We start from the raw sequence: 17803 nt of genomic DNA, 5'->3' as shown, positions 1-17803 counted from the left end.
GGTGATGAACTTTACACTAATCATTGCAATTTATATCAGGATGCTCAAGGCAAAGTGCTGAGCTCTTATGAGCATGATTTACCACTTACAAAGGGGCTGAACTGTTCTGAAAACCATATCCAGATTTTGGATTTCAAATACTAGAGCTCTTAATCCAGTTTCTGAGCTCATCATGAATGGAAACGAGCCATTTTTGGAAGGGAAACTTGGCCAAGGCTTTCCTCCTCTGCCTTAGGAGTAGAAGCTGCACTCACTGCTGACACCAACAGACCTATACTGGAGATCAACAAAATCTGTTCCCAAAGCACCAAGCCATGCATCAATGGGACCAACGTGCACAAACACCTTTGTCTCTGCAGAACAAGGAGCTCAGCTCTCCCCTCCCCACAGTGTTACATCATCACACTGCTCTTAGTGTCAGTTGGGATGCTCTTCCCCTATTTGCACTTAGCAAGAAGAAAAACAGATTTGAATCACAGGATCAAAAATAAGCCTTTTCTAACAATAGCTCTATTTCAGTAGCATACTCACTGCCCATCCAAAACAAAATCTGTTTGCTGACCGGTAAGCTCTCTCCTGCACAGCTATCCCCCACTGCTCTTCTCTGGCAGCCTGGCTGTGAGCTCTTGAGGTGGCCTTCCTTTGGGAAAGCAGGCATTTAGTCCATGCTGTAGTGGCCACATGGCTCCTTGTAACAGCTCTCGTTACCTTCGCTCCAGGGATATCTTCAGGAGCCATAGGAGGGCACGAGAATGGATGCATGGGAACACACAGTGAGCAGAGTTGTTCTCCCATCCCAGACCTGGCGGTGCCCAACATGCAGAGGTGCACAGTGCAGGACAGAGCTCCAGGGCCACCCTTTTCTCTTTAGCTTAGCACCATCTAGAGGGATGTGCCTGCACAGCCGGGACAGCGGGACACACCAGTTCTACGGCACGCTTTGGGCAAAGGGCAACACCTACCTTCATTGGTTTCGGAGTGGGAGAAACCAAAGGCTTGGTAAGCAAAGCTTTGGAAGAGAAGCTCAACCCTCCAGCTCTCCTTGCTAAAACACAAAGCAGTGTTGCAGCCATTCGCTCCTGTCCTGACAAAGCCTCTGTGATGGGAGGATGTGTCCTCCAGAAGGGAGTGATGGCTGTGGGTTTGGGGCAGGACTGGGGGCAGCAGCAGGAGGATGTGTAGGGTTTGGATTTTTTCCTTGACTTTAATTTTACCACACTTACAGATCTTGCATCACGCATTCCTGGAGGCTCCAGTGCTGTCTGGTGATGTGATGGGGAGTTATTATTAAGCATTAAGAGCAAAGATCGTGGCCCATGCTTTTAAGAGTTGGAACTTGATGATCCTTGGGGTCCCTTCCAACCCAAACCATTCTGTGATTCACGTTCATTCATGCCCTTGCTTTTCACTGGCACTGCACAAAAGCACAGCAGGGCTCCCGCTGATGTAAAGCTCTCTGTGCCAAATTACAGCTTTCAGCCCTGTGCATCAGAGCTTTCTCAAACCTCCCAACATGAAACACCGGAACAAGACCACGTGATGTTATCTCCTTTCTATCTCACACCATAAATCTTGCACTTTCTTCTGCAGCAGCCCAGGCCATGGGTTTGCAGTGCTGTGAGATGCAGTGCCTGCTTCCCATTAGCCCCGAGGCAAGGTCATTGAGGTAGGAGCTCAATTCATTGAGGAGCAATTGGAGATAGGAAGCACATTGCTCCGGCCTAAGGAAACAGGATTCAGAATTCACCTGGCTCTTAGGTCTGCTCAGCTTCCAGCTCCCCATGCTTCAAACACACCATGGAGCCATATTCCATCCCCACAGGAGGAGGAGGAACCGGGCTGCAGGGATGCAAAAATGCAGAGGAGAGTGAGGCAGGCAGGCTGGGAAGGACAGCTTTGCTGAGCCCCAGAGAAAATGGTTTGAGTAATTATCAATGGTAAGGAAACCTCAAGAGAGCATAAGTGGGATTTCTGCATGGCAAATACGCTGCATATTTTATGGCCTCGGCTTGTCTGGAGAGAAAGTCTGATCATGGAGTGGCTTGAATCACAGCCAGGATACCGGCCCAAGCACCACTCCTTCAGCCCATTAGATGAACTCCATTTCTTCTGTTCCTTTTGGCTGCACCCTATCACAGACTCAGCATCTCCTGGCAGTCCCTCCCAAGCAGGGCTCCCATCTCATGGAGGTGGGCTCTGGGCAGCATGGAGAGGGCCGTTGGTACAACCCCTGTGATGCACTGCTGCCATTCGCCAACTGTTGTCCCCTTCCCCTCAGCCCAAAGCTACATGGCCCAGCAATTGGGAACTCTGTGCTGCCAGCAGCATCGAGTGCCACCGCTCAGCCCCACGGAGCAGCCCACAGAGTGATTTATTCTGGGGCAAAAAGCAGGGCCATGCAGCCATACCCCACTGTGGCACTGATACCCCCCAAGCAACGTCTTTCTAGGAGGACCTTTGTGACTTCACATCACCTGGCACTCTGCTGGTAACAGAATGCACTGCCAGGTACCAGGGAGCTGTGTGCCTGGGGGTCCTGTAAACTCTCCAGAATATGACATTTCCCATAGAATAACAACTGTATCTTTGGGAGGGGGGAAGGGATGTCTCTCATCACTGATGTTTTAATTACGAGCACAGGAAGGAAAAGTGAGGCATTAACCATCTGCCTTGCAATAAGGCCAGAGCATGGTAGGTGCCGGGGTGCATTAGCAAGAGGAATCAAACTCCTCCTTTGATTAAAGCTAAGTTTTTCTCAACGCTTAACACCAGTTAATTGCTAGGTGCTTACTGCAATTAGGGAAGCTGTCTTAGCTACCAGTAACGAAGGGTCCATGGCACCCCCCTGTCACTGTGGATAGCCCTCCCTGGTGATGCCATGTCCCTCTCTGGGATGTGGGGGCAACAGTGGTGTCCAGAACACAGCATGGGAGCTGCTGAGCTTTGTCTCCTCCTCAGGCTCTGCTGGAGAGTCCTGTGCTCTAAGCCTGGCCTGATTCCCTCATGCTGACCCAGCAGGAGGTTTTCCAAGCAGCACTCCATACCAAGAAGCACTTCACGTGGCTAATGCACAAGCCATTGCATCCCAGCAGTGAATCCAATTTGTATACTGTGAAAACAAACTGTGCTCCCACTGACTTTGCATTCAGACTGCTTCCAAGAAGGTAAAATCAGCCAAAGCACAGAGTCTGAGTGCCTGGTTCGTACCACCCCTGTGCACAGCGAACCGGTGACACCCCGCTGCTATGGCTTGTGGGCTTACAGCACAGCAGTAACGAATGCATGGCAAGTTTGCATGCTTTATTAGAGTCCTATTTCCACTCCTTCTTCCAGAGTCCAGGATGAGTGGTGACAGCCTTCTCTGCCTCTTCACACTGCTGTGCTTGCCCTTCAGCCTCCCGCAGCCCTCTGCCCGGCAGCCAGCAGCGCCCTGTGCTGAGCACAGAGGCTTGGATGAACTGGCATGGGCAGGGCACACTGCTGCCCTCCATGTGCCCAGAGAGCACAGGACGGGGCAGCCGGCCACTGACCAGCAGCCGCACGTAGCAGGCACTGAAGATCACCAGGAGCTGCTGGGCCATCACCTGGAACGAGCACGAGAGTCAGTGTCTGCCTCATTCAAACACTGCTCTTGTCCAACAGAATCAGGACAGAAGCCAAGGACGGATACATAACTGTTCCACATCCCCTTCTGCTCAGCAGTGCTGTCACGCTGTCCCCAGGACAGTGACATGCCAGGCTGGGGGCAAGCAGCAAGGCCAGCCCAGGGCTGGGATGGGGTGGCTGGGAGCCAGGCTGCTCGGGGACCCTCCTGTTCTGCCATCACCTCCTCTTGGGTGTTGGTTTTTTTTTGCCATCAGATGGCTGGAGAGCTTCTACCAACAGGGATGTCACCTGCACTAAATTCATTTAGTAACAGCAAGCAGAAAACTGAGAAATAAATCAGAATAATCTCTTTTGAAGCTTCTTGCTGAGTGGAAATGAGGACACATTTGTCACTCAGCATGGCACGAGTGTTTGAGGGCATGTTCCATGGAAGAGCTGAGGGCTCAGCATGGCCATACTCGGCCCAGACATGGGCACCAGGTCCTAGCAGACATCTACTTCCAAATAGGGACCAGAAAGAAACGTCTGACCCATAACAGACAGCATCAAGGCCATAAGCATGAACTGCTTAGTACTGTCAGGACTGGATAAGGCATGAGGGGACCTCTAGGTCTGCAGCTGTTCTACCCCATAGGTGATGTCTACTGGGACGAACTTTGGAGGCAACCTGCCCAGGAGGTGCTCTGCCCATAGGAGGGTATTTCTCATTACCTCTGGGGGGCCCTCAGGGATGAGGTGGAGCAGCTCATTGCACATCATGGACTCTTTCTTGAAGCTCTCCCCACCGGATAGGAGAGGTGATTCCTCGCACGAAGTGTCCTCTGCTGCAGGAACAGCCACCTCCATCACCACACAGAGCTGGTCCAGCCTGTGCCGCCAGCCCAGCTGCAGGAGAAGGACAGTTTGGGGGATGCAAGGAGACAAAGAGCATGATTTCCTACCAAAACTATCCTCCCAGGAGTCAAGAAAAGTACAAGATTTGGGGGTTGTACCCCCTCACCTCCTGTCCTGCAGCCGCAACTGGCCAGTAGAGTTTAGATATCTATGCACCCACAAAAAGGAAGAGACTTTCCGAAGGCCAAGAGGACAAAATTCCCATCCAGGTACCCAGTGCGGTGCTTATTTATTCCTCAGGCTATCTCATTATTTCAAGAGGACAGCTCAAGGTGTCAGCTATTTCAGACAGTAGCACCTGCCTTCAGCATTTACCCTTGGCGACTTTGCTTTACCGAAAGTTGCGCAGTCGATCACCCAGCTATGCTCACACCACAGGTCCTAAATAAATTCCTGCCGCACTGGGCACCAGTTGATGCAGTTTGTCCACCTCCCAGTTTGCCCAGCTCCCAGTTTCCAGCACAGACAGGCCATAGGGTGGCCGTGCCACCACAGGCTGTGCCTGCTGTCATTTACCTCTTGTGCCTGCCGCAGCTCTGTGATGTGGGCTGACAGGGACTGAAGGCAGCGCTCGGGGCTGAAGTGCACAAACCACAGCTGGGACGAGCAGGTTAAGAATCATAGAATGGTTTGAGTCAGAAGGGATCTTAAAAGCTATCAGGTCCCACTCCCTGCAGTGCTCAGGGACACCCACAGCTCCAGCAGTGCTCAGAGCCCCAACGGCCTGACCTTGGCTGTCTGCAGGGATGGGGCACCACCAGCTCTCTGTGCAACCTGTGCAGTGCCTCACTGCCCTTCCTGTAAAAAACTTCCTTATATCCAATCTAAATCTCCCCTCCTTTAGTTGGAAACCATTTCCCCTTGTGTCACAACAGACCCTGCTGCTTCCTGAGAGCAGAGACACTCAGATGCTGCTAGCTTAGCTCCTCTCTGCAAGGAACAACACAACTGGGACTCCACTTTTCTGTGGTTTGTTTGTTTTTGCCATAGGCACACTGCTGTGATTCTCATAATAAGACTCATCATTGCCATGTAAACGTAATACAATTTCAGGAATAATTGTCTGCCCCAAGGACTAATTTCACTTCAGTCGTTTGGACTCTTGCCAGTGGCCTTTGGGTATATCTCAATGCCTATGGATGGGAGAAGAAAAATACCCACTTCTCCACGCCGTCCAATAGGAAGAAAACAACCTCAGAAATCTCACCCTGTGTAAAGCCTTATGGATCACTACATCAATAAACATTCTCCCTATCACAGAATCACAGTGTGGTTGGATTGGACCTTAAAGATCATCAAGTTCCAACCCCACCGCTATGGGCTGTTTGCCCCTCACCAGATCAGGCTGCTCAGGGGCTAGGAAAAATTCTGCACAGAAAGGATACTTGTAGGATGCTGTGTGGCCCATCCAGGACATCAGTAATCCCCAGAATTAAGCTGTGTTTGATAAAGAATTCATTGACAGCTGCCAGCCGCACGTCTGTATTCATATTTATCTAGGAAAGAATGCAGGAAAAAATAACTTGCTCTGTGGCAAAACTTGGCCCAGCTCAAGGCTGCTCACCACCGTGGGAGTGGGAGCTGTGCAATGGTTGCTTTTTCCCAGCAACAGCAGGTGCTTTGAGCACCCTTTCTTACTTTCACACATACTTTCTAGGCATTATGACACCCAGCTACAACATCCCTTGCCTGAACCAGATCTCTGAGCCTGCTCTAAAAATACTCTGTCCTCCCCCTGCTAACCATCATCCCCATATGTCTCTAGGAGATAGAATCATAGCATCGTAGCATGGCTTGGATTGCAAGGGACCTCAAGGTCATCAAGTTCCAATCCCCTGCCACAGGCAGGGCCACCAACCTCCAGATCTGGTACTAGAGCAGGCTGCCAAGGGCTCCATCCAACCTGGTCTTGAACACCTCCCAGGGATGGAGCATCCACACAGAATCATTAAGATTGGAAAAGATTCCTAAGGGCACCAAACGCAATCCCAGCCCATCCCCACTAACTGTGTCCCTCACTGCCACATCCCCACGGTTCTTCAGTGCGACACCTCCAGGCATGGTGACTCCACCACTCCCCGGGCAGCCTGTGCCAATGCACCACTGCTCTTCTGGAGAAGAAAAGATTCCTAACATCCAACCTGAACCTCTCCTGGCACAACTGAAGGCCATCACCTCTCATCCTATCACTGCTACATGCGAGAAGAGGCCAATCCCCACCTCACCACAACCTCTTTTCAGGGAGTTGTACAGGGCAATAAGGTCTCCCCTGAGCCTCCTCTCCTGCAGACTGAACAATTCTCTCAGACATTCCTCATCAGATTTGTGCTCCAGGTCCTTCCCCAGCATTGCTGCCCTCCTTTGGACGTGTACCAAAGCTGCAGATCCCAGCACTTCAGTGGGAGGGAACTCATTCCCCATGCTCACCTTTCTCTGGCGGTGGTCGATGACCAGGATCACAACCACAGTGACAGCCACAGCAGCCAGAGTCACCAGCACGCTGGCCTCCCAGTAATGCCCAAAGGAGCACAGCTGGACCGTGGTGTAAATGTTTATCCAGAGAGACATGTAGAAAATCTGTGAGAACCCAGAGAGATGGATGGCTCTTGTAAAACTTCAGAAGCAAGAGAAGTCAAGGGAAGAAGAGACCTTGCCATAAATTAATTGAGTCGTCTGGGATATTCGGAGAGTGAGGGAGGGCATGAGCTCTTTGCAATAATAAATCAAGGAGAGAGGGGTCTAGAAGGACTGAGAACTAGTTTATCATCAAAAGTTACCAATCATCAAAGACAAACTGAATTATTAATGATGATTCATATCTAGGAACGTTTTCAGTTGTGTTCTTCCATTTAGATAAGCTACGCACTCACTGAGGAATATGGATAACGCTTGTGATAGTCCCTCTCTTTTGGAAGCTCCTGTGTCAGAGCACTCAGGGTGGTGAAGGGAGATGGACACTGGGCTCAAGGGGGATGCTAAGGACTGTCAAACTCAGCCTTTCCATTAAAAACAAAGCAAAAGACAGGAAAAAGGAGGGAGCGCCCAGCATCCTTACCACAGCAATGGCTATCTGGAATGCCCTGGAGTTGTAGAAGAGGTAACGCCTCACTTCGGGCTTCAGGACTGCCTCCTCGATCAGCCTCCTCCACTCACCCGCTGCCGCCTGCTCAGGGAACCAGGAGCAAGAATCATGGATTGCCTTGAGTGGGAAAGGACCCAAAGGATCACAGTGTCCAACTCCCAGCTCCACGCAGCACTGCACAACCCTACGGCCTCCCTGAACTCCAGAGCCGTGCCCACTGCCCTGGGAGCTGTGCAGCCCCCACTGCCCTTTGGGGCACAGCCATTCCCCAACCCCACCAGGCCCTCAGCTCCATCAGAACAGCTCCGACAGGTCTGGTGGGTCCCAGCACTGTGTGTGCAGAGGGCACAAGCTCAGACTCCAGCCTCATCCCTACGGCTGTCACTGACCAGAACGCTGCATGCTTCATTTGCAGTGAGCGATGTCTCCCTGCAAAGGGCAGGGAAAGTCATAAGAGAAAAAGCTTGTTTTTATGGCAAAGGACAAGACGAGACAGATTGTCCCAGGGATGTTCTAGCACATTGGAGTGCTTTCATGCTCTTCAGCTGTACCTGCGCTGAATGGGTTTCTTCACGGAGCTTTAAGCCAAGGTGATTACAGTTGTCTTGAAGTCAATGAGGAATAGACTGAAGTTAAACTGAAACAAACCAACTTCACACCCCCCCAAAAAAACAAAAATCTTAAAAAAGCTCCCTATGGTCTGGGTGCAAACAGTGTCAACCCAGCCAGCATTCACTCCAATGGGCTGCCAGGGGGGATGACAGGTGAGCAGCTTACCTGAACCCCCAGGGACTGGAGTTTCTCTGCACAAAGCTCCATGTCGAAGGAGGCAGATGAGCAGGTGTTGTCCATGCTGAGAACCATGAGCACCTGGCCATTGCGGGGTTCTGCAAAAACCCAGAGAGGTCAGCAGCATGGCTTTGGCATGGGTTTAATGCCAGCAGCTCAGAAGCCTGTGGTGAAGGGAAGGCTGACAACACAGACTGCCACGGCGTACTTCGAATGGATGGCATTCCCCTAGAGCTTACACAAGCTGAGCTATGCCAACAGGAAGAAATGAGGGCCAAGAAAGTGGTGTTTTCACATGAGCTCCTATTTCACTGACACGTTTCATCCAGCTTTCCTTCCTCTCTGCAGCTCTGGGGATAGCCCATGCCTTGGGGCTGCTTCTATGGCACAGCACAGTGCTCCCCCAGGCTGCTGTGCTGGCCCAAGGGCAGTGTGCACTCCCCTTTCCCTTCTGTCCTGCTTTCATCCTCTATCCTCATCATCTCTTCACTGCTCAGGTACAGAAGGTGCCAAGTTAACTGAGGCAATTGCACTACAGTAGGGTGTGACTGCCTGAAGTCAAGAAGGGAAGATGCATCCAGAATCCCCAGGATAATAATGTCCTACTTTTTTTGCTGAAGTTAATCCCCGGATTTAGCAGTGGAGGTGATGAGTATGAAGAAAGAATGAAAGCAAATGGCCTTAGCCCTTGGGATGGGCTCTCCTGTTCTCCATGGCTTTGGTTGAGGTGCTTGGCGTAAGACTATGCCAGGGTACCGAGTTCAGATACCCAAAATATGCAGAGGAGCTCAGGTTGTGACCTCTGCTGGAGCAACAAGAGCCGCTTCAGTGCTGTGAAAGCAGAGCACAGGAGGTGCCATGAACAGAACTGCTGAACACTCAGTGCAAACAAGGCCATCCATGGCACTGCGTTCAGCCCCTGCTTCAGAAGCACTGCTGCGGAGGCAGCACTCAGTTAATGGGCAGGAGAGGCACTCAGAAAGCACAGGTCAAGCTTCCCAAAGATTTCTTCACTTGCAAAGAACAATTTAAGGTTTTGCTTGGCGCTCTGCTCAGCGCTGCATTCCTCAGTCACCAGCAAGCTCACAGACCCGCAGAACAGCTGAAGTTGGAAGAGAATCTTGAAGGACTTTCTGGTCCAACCCTGCTCACTTACCTTTCACCCACTGCGGGGATCCTTCCTTCGAATCACTCTTACAATACAGGACGGAGGAAAGCGAGCTGTTTTTCTCAATCCCACCATCCTGGCTTTTATGGGCCATGCTGAAGGCACCGCTCCTTAAGAACTTTGTGCCGTAGCGTCAGCAATTCAGCGTTTCTTGGATCTCCCTTATCTCACAGCACCAGGCAGCAGGCAGTTCGCTCTCCTCACAGGGGACCAGGCTGTGAAATCCTCACTCAGACTCCCACTGGTGACTTCCTGGAGATTCTGCTTTCCATGAGCATGGCAGCGTTTTCTAGCCCCGAAAAGAGGAAGGAGAAGAATTCAAAAATCTTGCAGAGGCAGCAAATAAAGGGTGAGAGCGCTGAGCTCTCTGATATTACCACCATGCAGGTGCTAACAGTGCAATATGCACAGGCTTTCCTCTTGCTTATTTGGATTACAGGAATACTCTATCACAGGAAGGAAATGGTGCAGATAAGGAAGAACTGTGCACCCGCCCAAGCAGAGGAGAGCAGCAGCAGAGCAGGAAGCAACGTGGGGAGCTCTGCTCATCTTCACCCCCACAGCAGCTGCCGTTCCCATGGGTTTTCCAGGGAATGCTGCAAGGATCTGCGGGTGGTTATGCAAACCAAGTGCATGGAAGGCTTTGAAGTTTACTTATCTTCCATTCTTGCAACTCTGCTGACAAAGCTATCATTTAATTTTAAGCTTAACTCCACCTTTTTGCACCAGGAGGTTGGTTTGGGGATCCCTCATCACAGAACAGTTGAGGTTGGAAGGGACCCCTTGGGATCACCCAGTCCAAACCTCCTGCTTCACGCAGTCAAATAGAGCACACTGCCCAGGATCACATCTCAGCAGCTCTCCTTCCAAAAGGACTGCTGCTTTTTTTGTTACTCGTGGTTGTAGCTGCAATCACCCCTTTGCACAAAGCCAGGATAGCCTGGACCGTCAGAAGGAAATTGAGGCAAGGGAAGCAAAACTAAAGGTTTGTATGGTTGCAAAGAAGGAACAAAATAACTGCAAAGGCTGGAAACTCAACACTTAAAGAAGCCAAACATGGTGCACTTTGCATAAGAGATGTGTGTTGTGCACAGGGATGGCCTCAGCACCCACTCAGTGCTGGAGACAGAAGGGAAGCCTAATTACAAGCCATCACATTAAGTTAGAGCTGAAGCAGTGCCCTCTGTCCCAGGCACCCATGCTGAGTTCTGTGGGAGCATCCAGGGCAGCTCTACAGCTACAGCCTTTCCCAGCACAGCCGAGCCCAGAGACAACAGCAGCATTGCTTTAAGCCATTTGTGCAGCACAGACCTCACTTGGCTCCGTTGCCTCTTATAGCTCCCGTGCATGGAGCTTGGCCCCTCAAAGCCTTCCCCGCCTGCGCTCCCCAGGGCTCTGCATCTTTGTGCACCTCTTATTTTAACACAAACCCGTTCCCTTTGCCTTCTTGCCCCTACAGACCTCTCCAAGCCCCAGCCAACCTAGCCCCATTGCTGCGTCCTCGCTGCGGAGAGCCCACCAGAGCCATACCTCATCCAGCCGTGCTCCTGGGGTGCAGACTCTGCTCCCTCCTCCTCCTCACTGCCCCGCTCCGCCCATCACTGTGCCCTGCAGGTTGGGGAGGTCCCACTGCTGGGATGCACAGCGCAGGCGAGCACCCGCAGCTCTGCGCTCCCATCACCCCGCGCCACAAGCACTGACTTGCAAAACCTCCCCTGTGCATGTGACTTTTCCCCAGGGTTCGTTTCAGAGCTGTGGTTTTTTTTTTAACCCTCTAGAGTTTCTCTAGGCTGTTTCCCCATCGGGGACAGACTCCGCTGCAGGAGCTCAGGTTGCTTTTTGGAGGGTAGGGGTCCACAGCTGGACTCAAGGAGGGCTTCGGATGGAGCAGTGGCACAGTTGAAGGCTCTGCTCTTCCTTCTCCATCAGCCAGGGTTCAGTGAGTACACATCCTGCACCCTAACCCTAACCCTAAGCTCTGCTCTTCCTTCTCCATCAGCCAGGGTTCAGTGAGTACACATCCCGAAGCTGCATCAAACGAGCCATGGTGAATACTTGAGTCAGTGCCGTGCATCAGCAGCGGGGCTGGAGGAATCCAAAGGGGTGAGCAAAGATCTCCAGGATGATGTTGAGCAAATGGTCACAGCAAGGCACAGAGATAACGGGGTGGGAACTGCAGCCCAGCTCTCAACAGGAGGCTGCTCTGATACTGAGGGAAGAGAAGGTTTCCTGCTGGCTACTGTGCTCCAGAGAATGGAAGCAGGATGGGATTCACAGCCAGATGGACCTTCCCAAAGCACTGTGGTTTCTAGGCCAAAAGAGACAGGTTTGGGAGAAAGCATAAGAGAGAAGGCTGGGGTGCACCTTCCTGGGGCTCACAGAAAAGCTGGAGGGAACCCGAAAGCTGGGAATTCAGTCAGTCAAATATCAGAGCAACTGCTAGTGAACAGTTAAACAAGAGTAACAAATCCTGCCATGCTTCACTGCGCCATGTGTGCACGCTTCCTGGAGAAAAGCCCGCTCCGCTTCGGGAGGGCTGAACTTCTACAATCCTCTTGGCTCCAGACATTGCTGAGCAAAGTGTTCATTAAATCACGTGGCTGCACGGCGAGCAGCACTGCCTTCCAACTGCTGATCCACACGAGATATCATTTCCCTGGGAGCTGGTGGCTCACACATAGCATCACCCAGGTGGTGAAAATATCAGACCCATCTTCTCACCGGCGTTGGTAGCTCGAGGCTCAGCTCCCATCCCCACCCATACCAAGGCTGCATTCTTCTCAAGCACTCCTCACCAGATCTGGCTTTGCTTCCTCCTTCTTGCCCACGCACGGTAGAATTGGGTGATCCAAGTGCTGGGAAAGAGCACCATCATCTCCCTGCAAAGCGCCTGAGGCACAGCTCAGCGAGGGCAACAGGCTTGGGAGCAGCTGCCCTCATTACCTGCTCACACGCACCCCTGGCTGAGCAAGGAGTGCCTCTCTGTGTGCGCTGAGCTTGGCTTCACCCTGTTGTACCAACACAGCCAACCCTGCCAAGGTGGGAGGGGGCAAAAAACAACCCAAGTGCAGCTGTTCTGCTGAGCTCTGCAGCCATCCAGCTCCCTGAATGCTCTCATCTCATTGCAGAACAGCCAATAAAGCATTCAGTGAGTAATCTATTTCAATCAACAGCCTGTATATTTCATACTCGGCCTTGACAACAATCTAGGCATTGCACAGATGTCCCGTAACATTCCTGTTCCTCCTATTAATGGTCCCACCAAAACTTTAGAGCTAAGCAGCCAGGAGATAGAAATTCAGCCCTCTGAATATAAGGAAAGGTTGAGGCTTGTTTAGTTTGGAGAAGAGGAGGCAGCAGGGAGACCTCATTGTGGCCTTCCAATATTTGAAAGGAGCATATAAACAGGATGGGCTACAACTGCTTATAAGGGTGGATGGTGATAGGAAAAGGGGAATGGTTTTAAAGTGAGACAGAGGAGGTTTAGGTTGGATATTAGGAGGAAGTTTTTCCCCCAGAGGGTGGTGAGGCACTGGCACAGGTTGCCCAAGGAGGCTGTGGATGCCCCATCCCTGCGGGCATTCAAGGCCAGGCTGGATGTGGCTCTGGGCAGCCTGGGCTGCTGGTTGGTGACCTGCACACAGCAGGGGGTTGGAACTGGATGAGCACTGTGCTCCTTTGCAACACAGGCCATTCCATGACTCTATGAGAGCGGCACCAATTACTGCAGTTACAAAGCAAACACAAAGTCAATCAGTAAACTAGGAAGGCGTTTGGAAAGCTAGGAACAGGAAGAAGAAATCAGGAACTCTGCCTGTAAAGCAGACGGGGGGCGCTGGCAGCATCCCAGCAGTGCTGCTGCTGCACGGAGCACAGCTGACAGCCTGTGGAGCTGCCCCACCTGCAAAGCAAGGAGCAAAGCCCTGCAAGTAGAGATCTGCCAAAGACGACCACAACGAATCTCTTCCTCACCTCCATCTGCCACAAGACATTTGCATTGCTGTGCTGTGACAACTCCGTTTCAAAAATAAAGCTTCGGCCAGTTCTGTGTCTGGGGGGGGTTTACCCAAATTTTCACAACCTGTACAGAGGTTATCAGCTGCTCCGTGCTCTTCGTTTCACTTTTAGTTCAGTTTTGCACTTCTCTATTTCTGGGAGTTCCATGCTGTCCGTTTTAGATCATTTAGCCCATTTCTCAAGATCATTTTAAATTGTAATTCAACCCTTTGTGCTGCTTATTTCTCTTCCCAGCTTGGTGTCCTGGAAATATAACTGTACTCCCTATTCCATCGTGCTGCATTAATGAATACATTACAGAGAACCCAATTCCAGGAGTGCTCTGCTTGCAAACAGCAGCTGCAGTCCCTGTCATGCAAGTTGCATCCGTGAGCAGCAGCCAACACAGCAGATCTCCTTCTGTTTAATGAAACTGCATTTTCAGCAGGTAGCTGCTCCGTCAGTTTGTTGTTGTTTGGTTTTTTTTACCCCAATGAGCCTTAATTAGGTGAACAGAATTGCTGAGAGCCTCGTCTTGCCTTCCCCCTCTCCCTGCGCACAGCCTTCTTCTGCAGGCTGCGTTTTGTCAGGCAGCTCAGCAAAGCTGACAGATCTGACAGTCATTAAATGCAAAGTCTCCATTTCACAATATTCCTAAAATACATGTTTCAAATGAAGAAAATGACACTTGCATAAAGTGTGGCTCTTTTCTTTCTGCCTTATTCCAGTGGAGACTTCAAGCACTCTGCTTCTTTTTATTATGGTAATGCAAAATCCTTTTTCTTATGCTTCGAATTTAAGGAAAAAAAAAAAAAACAATAAAAAGAATGCTTGCTGTGTGCCTTGGATAACGATTTGGCTATTGATTCAGCAGATGCTTTATTAGATTACTTTGCAACAGCCAAATGTAATTTAATACGTATTTATTTTCTATTCCTATGCCGGTCTGAGATACAATCTTTTCTGCATGAAATTAGTGTTGTCTCCTTTCAGCCTCAAAGAAAGATGAGACTCACCTTTTTTTCTTGGAATATTTGGAACTGCTTTTTTACAGTAAGATGTTGATCTTGAGGGTTCTCAATAGACTTTTCTATTGAGACCTGCAAGCCAAAACCTCAGCTGGAATCAGATGATTCAGGTTTTTCCATATTAATCTGCACCAGTGCAAGAACCTCTGGTGTTGGGCAACAACTGAAGACCACAGCCCACCTGCCCACAGCTGCTACTGCCCAATTCCTCCCAGTTTGCCTGTCCCACACAGGAGGTTCTCTATCTGGAGTACCATAGAATGGCCTGGCTTGAAGAGGATCATCTGGTTCCAACCCCCTGCTGTGTGCAGGTCACCAACCAGTAGCCCAGGCTGCCCAGAGCCACATCCAGCCTGGCCTTGAATGCCTGCAGGGATGGGGCATCCACAGCCTCCTTGGGCAACCTGCGCCAGAACTCCTGCAACAGGCAGCAGAGAGAAGGAGATGCTGACCTTCAGGCTGAGCACTGCAAGCTGAGCAGGGAGCAAGCTCCATCAGCACAAGCAAGCCTTGAAAATTGAACTCAGGCTTCAAGCAGCACAAATGTGTGTCCTAATTGCACCTCGTACTGCAATGTTAAGCTGTCCAGACGACGCTGGTATTTCAGTGCTAATAAACCATTTGTCCATCTGGTGCTTTCCCCATAGTACAGATGACAGATCTTCTCAGCGATGTTTTAGAAATGAAAAACATCAACTATTAATGTAGGCCTGCATGATGTCTGTATGGGAACTGCTGAATCACGGCCTGAGCCTCTGATTGATCACCTGAGGCGAGCACCAAGTCAGCCCTGGAGAGCAGGTGAAGGCAACTCACCTGTGCTGCTGGAAGGGGTGGAGCCTGGCTGCACCTCTCCTAGACCCATTTAAGAGCTGACTGCCAGTGGGGAAGGATCTCTGCTGGAGATCCCTCCTTTGGAGTTTTACAGCGAGCCCAGGACATAGGTAAGGATTCTGTCTGTTCTTTTTTGGTATAATAACTGCTTAGCCAAACTCTCTGGTACGCTTCATAATTGTTAACATCTGTACATTCATTGATTATACAATGTCTGAAAAGGAATCCTACAAAAAAATCCAAGTTCTGACCGTTGCTTATGAACCTGAATGTGGCCATTAGCAAATCATGCTGTGTTAATCTGCTGACGTGCCCATTTCATCCAATCTGAACCATGAGAAAACAGCCAGAGTTACCCACTTGATCCTGCATGACCAGAACAGCACATGCACTGAATGCTCTTTACCTCCATACAGCACCAGGACTGAGCAGGCAATTTGTCCATGTTTCCAGGGATGAGAACTCAAAGTAAAAGAATCAGACAGTTTTATATATGCTTAAAGCAGCTTCTGGGCCCTTTTTGAGGCACAAGGGCAAGGTCCAACTCCTTACACATAGGGTGATCTGCATTTAGGGTCACATCTGCCAGGGACAATGCAGTCAGAGCAGCAGTGGGACTCTGGAGGCAGATCTGCACTAGCAGCTAGGATAGGCCTTGCCCTTCTTGACCAAATTTGTTGCAGAACAGGAGGAAGCTGGAAACATCAGACCACAGAGGTAAGAAACCGAGCAACTCCAGACCTCTGCCAGTATGAAATTGTTCCCCACAGAGCATTGTCAGCAGTCTGGCTTGGGCACATAAGGTCTCCTTTCCCACTACACCTCACTGTAAGATTAAAGAACTTCTAACTAAGAACTAAAGCAACTTACCTAGATCGCAAACAAAGCCAGATTTCCCAGTGAGAAGCAAATGGAAATGCTTTTGTGTGAATTTACACAGCCAGGTAATTCTCAACAGGTAAATTTCAGGGAAGCATTACAGAAAATTGATGTTCTTGCAAGCAATGAAACTTCTGCATGTTTCAAAGGGAAGGTCTTCACGTGCTGTTTTGCCAGCGAGGGAATAATCTGGGGAGAATTTTACACATCCTTTCCTTCTGGATCTTCCTCACTGCGGAGGGTAAGAACAGAAAGTGCTCATTTAACAGAGGGAAGCTTATGAACTGTGAGGAAGTGGAGGCACGCGCTGTGCTTGTTGCAGACAAAGCAAGTCTCCTTTTACTGATAAACAAACGGGATGAAATTGCTAATTACAGCCTGGAGCTACCAGGACTTTCACAAAGCACCAATGTGCTGCAGCCTGACCACCTGTTCTCAACAGGAGGAACTGCTTCAATTCCAAAGGACAGACTAGAATTAGCATGGCTGCAACCTTTTATGAGGCCACAGCCCTTCTCTGGCCGTCAGATGAATCTGATTAAAAGTGCTTTGATTCTGTTCTCCTTGCACAGACCTGGCGTGTTCCCAGCCTGACAGATTCTACTTCACAGGAGCTTCTGATTCACTTTTACAACCCATTTAATAGCCTCAATTCCTGAAGAGATCCTTTAAGAGTTGGAGTATGCTAACATAAAATATGCTAACATAAAAAACCAACAGGAGACAACACAGCGTTCTCTTTTGTAGCACAGCACGACTGCAGGCAGATACTTGTTCCTCTGTTAAGACTTCCATCCATCCTGTTTTCCTCCCTCCCAACTGCAATCTTACCCTGTGGGTCTGAGAGGCTTTTCAGTGCTGCACTGAAGGTCTGCAAAAATCCAGGATGTTTTGACTGAGAAACAGCAGCAAGGCTTCCTCCTTAGACTGGCAACTGCATTAATTGCAGCTCTGATCCACTTTGTGCTGGCTGAGGCCTCTTCTGTGCAAAAAGTATTAAATTGAACTCAAAAATAAGAAAGCAAAGCTATATTTTAATATTCTGCTGGGACAGAATAAACTGCTGAAACACAAAAGCTCATAATGTATTTGTGTGTATTCTTGATTAAAGAGCTAGGAAGTGAGGCATGGACAGCCCTAACACTTATTTCACACTGTTCTGGGAATAGCAGGATGCTACATGACCTTGGTATAAACAAGCAGCCACCAGGGAAGGATAATTACTGCACAGTGCCTGGCTATCAAACTATATTGTTGAACTGGCAACGTTTTATTTCTCCTAATAGTTCAAAGAACATTTGTTCCTGAAGGCTTTTGGAACAACCTGGCAGGTAAAGCATCAGACTGGAGCCAAGAGGAGGAGATCTGTAATGGATTTTAAACTTACCTGCTGTGACCTTCAGACATTTGTTTTATTTCTTGCTTTCTTATTAATACTTGATATTCATTCTCCAGAGCCCAGACTCTTCATGCAACAGTGAGTCCTGCTGGTACTCTCAGAACAATTTTGTTGTTACAAGAAGACTG

The 17803-nt window shown here is 49.9% G+C and overlaps 1 protein-coding gene across 5 annotated transcripts; it reads right to left on the bottom strand.

Moving 5' to 3' along the window:
* Positions 1-3279: 3279 nt before the first annotated feature.
* Positions 3280-17746, bottom strand: TMEM268 (transmembrane protein 268). 5 transcript variants are annotated; one of them, XM_052669721.1, is made up of 10 exons: positions 17664-17746; positions 15804-17258; positions 9528-9828; positions 8360-8469; positions 7556-7663; positions 6928-7077; positions 5886-5996; positions 5017-5097; positions 4318-4491; positions 3280-3584 (listed from the first exon to the last, which is right to left on the bottom strand). In XM_052669721.1, exons 3-10 carry the CDS (start codon positions 9631-9633, stop codon positions 3312-3314), a joined length of 1113 nt encoding a protein of 370 aa, XP_052525681.1. In that variant the 5' UTR covers positions 9634-9828; positions 15804-17258; positions 17664-17746; the 3' UTR covers positions 3280-3311. The 5 variants fall into 5 exon arrangements, with proteins under 5 accessions (XP_052525681.1, XP_052525679.1, XP_052525680.1 ...); XM_052669719.1 differs by having other exon boundaries at positions 15804-16508; positions 17108-17704; XM_052669720.1 differs by having other exon boundaries at positions 15804-16092; positions 17108-17704.
* Between the last annotated feature and the right edge of the window lie 57 nt (positions 17747-17803).

This window comes from Tympanuchus pallidicinctus, unplaced genomic scaffold (genome assembly GCF_026119805.1).
Source record: "Tympanuchus pallidicinctus isolate F22 unplaced genomic scaffold, pur_lepc_1.0 scaffold8, whole genome shotgun sequence".
NCBI lineage: Eukaryota > Metazoa > Chordata > Aves > Galliformes > Phasianidae > Tympanuchus > Tympanuchus pallidicinctus.
Note: the sequence above shows the minus strand (reverse complement) of the source record. Positions and strands in the feature narration are given on the sequence as shown.